The sequence below is a fragment of the Nanorana parkeri genome, unplaced genomic scaffold, assembly GCF_000935625.1.
Source record: "Nanorana parkeri isolate BGI_ZX_2015 unplaced genomic scaffold, ASM93562v1 scaffold278, whole genome shotgun sequence".
Taxonomy (NCBI): domain Eukaryota; kingdom Metazoa; phylum Chordata; class Amphibia; order Anura; family Dicroglossidae; genus Nanorana; species Nanorana parkeri.
In genome coordinates this window covers 704,972-711,971 of record NW_017306546.1, presented here as the reverse complement: position 1 = coordinate 711,971, position 7,000 = coordinate 704,972, and the positions used below count along the sequence as shown (strand labels likewise).

The window sequence follows — 7,000 nt, the reverse complement described above, 5'->3', positions numbered from 1 at the left end:
TATATATATATCTATATATACACACACACACACACACACACACACACACAATTATACAATATTACACATATACACACACACACACACAGAAAAAAGTTTAAAAAATGCATTATGTGAAAAACTTGTTACATTTAGCTGACCTTTTAAATCCATACCTGAAAGGCATTAAGGATACTATACCTGGAATTCATGAGGAGCGTCGTGGATGTTCTTTAGATATATGGCTCATAGTAACATGGCCAATGGCATGACAACAAATTTGTGTACGTGTTGGTAAGGTATACATGAATCTTGATTGTGTCTTAATAGAAGCTGCACTCCTCACAGTACCGGACGTCTGAATATATTGCATTGACTGTGTATTTGCCCACTGTATATATGAACCTGTCACAAATCTGACTGAACTGACACAGGCAGTTTACCACTTTTTAAAAAAAAACATTTATCAAAAACAAACAAACAAACTGATTCTGTAATGGTAAATTACCATAGCACAGGGGAGGGCTATTCTCAAGAGGCCACATGAGAAACTGGGACTTGGAGAAACTGTTGGAGGGCTGACACATTACTGGGAGGGTGCATAGGCACACATGCACATATGTAAATTGATTTTTAAAAATCTGATAAGGGGCATCTCATATAGGGGGCACTTCGATGGATTAGTATTCCTCATCAGAGTGCCCCTTACATTTGTTGTTCACATCAGAGTGCCCCCCACTTTTGTAATTAATGTAAGAAGACACGCTGAAGGAGGGAAACTAATGTAAAGGGGCACTCTAATGGATGAAACTAACTTAAAGTGACATTAAAGGCAAAAAATGTTTCCCTCCCCCCCCATGTAAATGTTAGCACTTACCTTAAATGATGTCTCTTTTTCCGATCTTCCTCTTCTTTCCCCATGTTTTCATCTGTCCCTCCAGCGGTGTGACGTCACTCCGATCCAGCGCTGACTGCTCTGTCTCTCCGGCAATAACGAGGTAAGTTTAAAATGATTTTAAGCGTTTTTTGTTTTTTTTACACTTCTTGCTTATATATCTAGTGCATGCTAGCAGTAGATATAAGCAAAAAAAACCGGAGGGTTTAGAACCCCTTTAAGTTGATTGTCCCCATTAAAGTGCCCCATTATTATTATTATTATAATACAGGAATTATATAGCACCAACAGTTTGCACAGCGCTTAACGATATAAGGAAGACATTACAGTTACAATACAAGTCAAGACAAGATGGTAAGGAGGGCCCTGCACGGGAGAGCTTACAATCTAAAAGGGATTGGCAAGTGATACAAGAGGTGGTAGCTTTGTGGGGATGAATTGTTTGAGAAATTGATAGTTCAGTGGTTAGGTTGAGGCAGGATTAGGGCTGCAACTAACTAATTGATTAATCAATAATAATCGATTATGAGAATAGTTGTCAACTATTCTCATTATCGATTAGTTGATTGAATCCCCTAGCTCTCTCCACCGCGGTAGGAGGAGGGCACAGCAGGCAATGGGCGGGTGTAATAGCCAGCCTGCTATTGGCTATTGCAATTTGAAATATTAGCAATATACAGCACTACCTGCTATATTTACATTCAGCTGCCGTCTGCGGAATCATGTCACTGGCACCTGTCATTCTGGCTGTAGCTATTCAAGCGCTATAAGCTAAGAAGACAATTTTTAACAACAAAATTATTTTAAAAAAGGTGGGAAAAAAGTCATTTTCCGTTTCGGCCTGACAAATTCTGCTGCGAGAGCTGCGTTGCAGTGCCATTCATTTCAATGGCCCCCCAAACGTGCCTCCCACCCTCAGTGTGATCGCCCGCACTGGAACGCAAGGTACCACAATGATGTGCATTCCAGTGCAGTGCGATTGCAAAATATTGTGCATGCAGTTTTATTCCGAAATAAACTTTATGTTTGTAAAACTGCATTTGTGTATGTTATTTTAAAATTAAGGATGGTATTAATTTTTTTTTTATCCGATATATCGAAACAAAATTAACGGTTAACTAATTGATTATAAAAATAATCATTAACTGCAGCCCTAGGCAGGATATGCTTCCGTGAAGAGATGATTTTTTAGCGATCGCCTAAAGGCAGACAGAGTAGGAGATAGCCAGACAGGTTGGGGTAGGGAGTTGCAAAGGATAGGAGAGACTCTAGAAAAGTCCTGGAGGTGAGCATTGGAGGTGCCGACGAGGGCGGAAGAGAGCAGGAGGTCTTGGAAGGAGCAGAGAGGGCGGTTAGGGTGATACTTTGAGAGAAGGTTGGAGATATAGCTGGGGGGAGAGTTGTGGATGGCTTTGTAAGTGGTTGTTTTGAATGTTATCCTTTGGGCGAATGGAAGCTAGTGCAGGGATTGGCAAGACTGTGCAGTTGGTTAGGTGGATGAGTCTAGCAGCTGCATTCATGATAGACTGAAGGGGGGTTAACCTGTGTAGAGGTAGGCCAATGATTAGGGAGTTGCAATAGTAAAGACGAGAGATAACAAGTGAATGGATGAGTAGCTGTGTGGTTTGATTGGTTAGGAAGGAGCATATTTTGGAGATGTTTCGAAGGTGAAGGCAGCAAGATTTGGATAGTGATTGAGTGTGTGGAAGAAAGTGAGGTCAGAGTCAAGGATCACACCGAGCACCTTGGCATGGGGGGGAAGGAGGGATAATTGTGTTGTTACTCGTCATTTGACGTCACTGGTTGGTAGGACAGCCCGGTGGTCCTAGCAACCAATGACTGCACAGAAGATGGACACTTGATGTAGCTCGCGGTATACTGAGCTTAGGGTAACGGGAGGACGCTAGTTTGTGTCCTGACGTTACCCTAAGGAGAACTATGGGGAAAAACACTTACCCCATAGTTCTCCTTTAAGTATCTAACTCAGCGACATCGGAAGCACATGTGACAGGGTGACAACACAGAAGCACATGTGACAAGGAAACAGGGACAGAGCATTGCTACCATATAACAAGAGGTGACCAACTCAATGTGGAACATGACCTTTGAAAACTACATGATCTTGTTTAGAGAAGATTCTAGTGATTTCGGCTTCCCCCTCACCCTCACCTTTACCTGGTCCAGCCACAGATTGGCAAGAATACCTCACAGCAGCTTGTCAAAGTCTTCTTGGTTCAGCATCTCTAGTAGGGTTTAAAGTTAACTTTCATGCCTGGCTCGGGCAAGATATCATGCATAATGACAGTAAACCAGCCCCGGAGGTCTGAGATAACAAGTTTTACCTCAGGAACTGATGTAGGCCCTGCCCTTGACATGGGTAGGAGGGGTTTGACATAAAGGGACTTTCTATGCTTCCACGTCTTGATTAAATTCACGTGTTAGATTTAGTGGGGTTTCCTTTTGCATGGCTGTTATACCCCTATAATTTACCTCTCCAATCTGTTTTACAATTTCATAGGGTCCTTGTCATTTTGCAAGAAATTTCGTTTTATCTGTCAGGATCAGTACAAGCATTCATTTGGCAGGGCTAAAGGTTGAGACTCTGGGGGAAGGGTTAACTGAGACTGCGCCTGTTGCAAGTGGGTCTTGCAATGAGCATCTCCATTTTGTCGTGCATTTGTTCAATGTGCTCTTTGCTCTACCACACTTTTGAAAGAGGTTGCCTTTTGTTTGCAGGTCTCTGGCAATGTCTAAGAGACCTCTCGGGTATTGGCCATACACCAACTCAAAAGTGGAGAAACCCATGGAGGCTTGTGGTACCTAATGCACAGCGAATATGAGATAAACAGGCAATCCCAATCCTTGCAATCAGTAGACACTACTTGTTACATCATCCACCTCAAAGTCTATTTAAAGGAGTTGCCTTCTGTTTCCAGATCTATTTGGCAATGTTAAAAAAAAAACCTCTCAGATATTGGATGTATGAGAACTCTAAAGTGGAGAAGCCCTTTAAGGTTGCAGTAGGGCAACCAGCGATCACAATTATTGCTATCAGTAGCTACTACCAGTTTCAGCATCCTCTTCAGAGCCTTATTGAAGCTTTCTACAAGGCCGTCTGTTTAGGGGGTGGTACACAGAAGTACACAAGTGTGTAATTTTTTGCAACTTATACAACTTTTTATTAAATTTTGACATTAAAGTGCATACCCTGGTCTGTGATCATTTCCCTTGGGAGACCAACAGAGGTGAAAAAAACTGGCTTTAGACCAGTAACAATTTCACATTTTTAGCAAACATTTACTACATATTGTAAAAGTCCAAAATACTAAATGTATATTACTGGTCTGGCCAGAAAAAGCTTTCAAAAATGAACTAGATCCTCCAGAGCCTGTAACAAATAATAAAGACGGACATTGTAATGCTGTCCTATATTCTCTGCCTCAGGGCACCAGCACATGTATGGTGTGAACATGGCACAAAGAGTTTTCTGTGTGTCATTGCGTTAATCAATGCTGAGAGAAGCACTGTGAACAATTACAGCACATTACATTCCTCAGGCCTATAAATTGTGCATGGAAGCATCTACTTTGAGCTTGCACTTAAAGAGTTTCTTGACTGGGTATTGGCCCTTAAAAGCACAGCTGAAAGATTCAGTAAAATATGATGGCTTCTTTTCCACCCCACTATCTCATATGCCCAAGTACCAGACAAAGCTGCCACCTATCACCAATAAGGCCATAAACATCCCTTTGAACTTGTAACTTCTTAACAATATACAATCAAACTTTAATTTTACATGGACCTCTAAAATCCTTCCATCAGGGGATCCACATTCTCCCCACCTATCACACACAAGATAACATTGTGTTCTCAAGAATTCAACCTACTGTGGTCATGGAAATAATTCTAATGTCCTAGAATGGCAAAATCTGTGCAAATCAAATGATGTGTCTCCCAAAATTGATTTTCTTGTGTTACCAATCAACTTACCCAGGCATGTGAACATCCTACGCTTCACCTGGGGTGATGTTAGACCATAGGCAGAGAACCACATTCTATACAGATGCAAGGGAACTCGTTTGGGGTCTTGGCACACCAAGGGTTCTTAGTGTACCAAACCCTCAGTAAATATTACACCAGTAAAAATGCGGTCAACTTAAAGTGGATCTCAAGCGAAAATAGGTTTTATTGCTGTTTTTATCCATGTTGGCTACAATTAGTCACCAGGATGTTGCATTTTCCTAAAAGTGCAAAAACGCTCAAAATGAAGAATCCCATTATTTTGTCCATGCACTTGTCTTGCCTGTCGTTAAAAAAAGTATACGAGTTTAATTTTGGGCAAAATCAAAGTTGGCCTTAAATATTTTTAATGGGAGTGCCTGGAAAAAACGTGCATGGCACACATTTTGCACAGATTTCTGCCTAACAACCATCACCTCCAATTAGTAACTAGCTTTCCATTGGCTGAAATGAAAATGCTCAAGCCTGAAACATGCAGGCAAAACCATGCAAAAACGTGCTTCTAAGAGGGTTATTCACGAAGGAGCCAGAGGATCCTGCCGTAGCTTCAGCTGATCCGTGGGCTCTCTTCGGCCGCTGGAGCCCTTCGGTTCAGTCAAACCGAAGGGCTGCTGTACGGGCTATTCACTATAGCCCGTACAGCGGCCAAGCGGCTCAGCCGAGCCGAAGGGATATGCTTCGGCTTGACTGAGCCGAAATGACAGCCGAAGCGGGGCAAATGGCCAGCCGTAAGCATTGCAAATGGCCAGCCGTAAGCATTGCAAATGACAGCTACAACTTTACCCACCAATTCATCGGGGGTAATTTGTCAAAACTGGCAGACAGAATATAGAGCAGCTGCCCATGGCAACCAATCAGCTTCCCAGTTCTGTTTTTTTCAGTAAAGCTTTGAAAATGAAAGAGAGAAGCTGATTGGTTGCCATGGACAACTGCTCCAGATTCTGTCGGCTTCAGTCTTGATAAATTCCCCCCTTACTTTCAAGGCATGCCAACTGTCAAGGTTGCCAGTGTGCTTATTTCAACTCTCAAATTTTCAAGCCCTCAAATGGCTGGTGTCATAGCTGATCGCAGGTGCAGCACCATGTCACCTGCAATCCAAATGGAGGCTAAGATGGCACCTTCCTTTGCTCTAAGGCAAGTGTGGGAAACCTCTGGTCCTCCAGCTGTGGTGAAACCACAAATCCCATGAGGCATTGCAAGATTCTCACAGCCACAGGCATGACTCCCAGAGACAGATGCATCTTGGGATTTGTAGTTTCACCACAGCTTGAGGGGCGGAGGCTCCCCACCCCTGCTGTAAGAGGTAGGAGGTTGTAGTTCCTCTTTAAACACTGTTTTAAATACATAGAGGGGAATTTACTGAGACTGGAGCAGAAAGAATCAGCTTCTAGTTTTAACTGTTAAAGTTTAACTGAACTACTGAGAAGCTGATTGGTTACTATGCACAACTGCTCCAGATTTCATCTGCTCCAGTTTAAGAACCCGCCCCATTGTGATTAAGGAGTTCTGGCTATTTCTCATCTATATTTGCGCAGCCATGCATCCGACTGCTCCGATTATGGACAATAGTGAAGGACAAGATGCTGAATGTTAGTAATAAAACCCCGACAGAGGTTCTAATCCTTCCTCCTGCACTCAAAACTAAATAAAAAGGTTTTGGTTGGTGTTGGACTTTAAAGGAAGCACAGTACATCAAACCAATGTGAAAAGAATGCAATGATCCCACATGGCACAGCTGAGAATTCTCACACCAGGGAACATTTCTGGGGCCTAAAACAATCTCTGACCCAGAAAAGTAGTATCAGATAGTAATGGTCTAACCACGACTATAGATCTCACATGCTTTGTGGAGCTCATGGGTATATGCTCGATGTATATTGCTTCCTAGTATAAGATTAATAGTGAGACAAGAAATAGAATTTGTACATTGTCATTATGTGATTTGTAATCTGCACATCATATTGCCATCACTCACCATGTTGGATCAATCGTCCAGGCTCTTCCGTTGTCAGTAACCAGCACAAGCTGTCTACTGTCTCCTTAGCAACCACCGTACACCGGAAGAGCCTTTTTGCTCCGCCCACTACACGCATACAGGCGTGAGCG

General features: G+C 42.6%; 1 protein-coding gene across 1 annotated transcript in view; it reads right to left on the bottom strand.

Annotated features, from left to right (window-relative positions):
• Positions 1-6,956, bottom strand: part of NME7 (NME/NM23 family member 7) — a 142,519-nt gene extending 135,563 nt beyond the window's left edge. The window contains exon 1 of the mRNA XM_018557302.1: positions 6,870-6,956. Within this exon, the coding sequence (XP_018412804.1) occupies positions 6,870-6,872 (3 nt within the window). The 5' untranslated portion in view covers positions 6,873-6,956. The remainder of the gene's footprint in view (positions 1-6,869) is intronic.
• Positions 6,957-7,000: the final 44 nt, after the last annotated feature.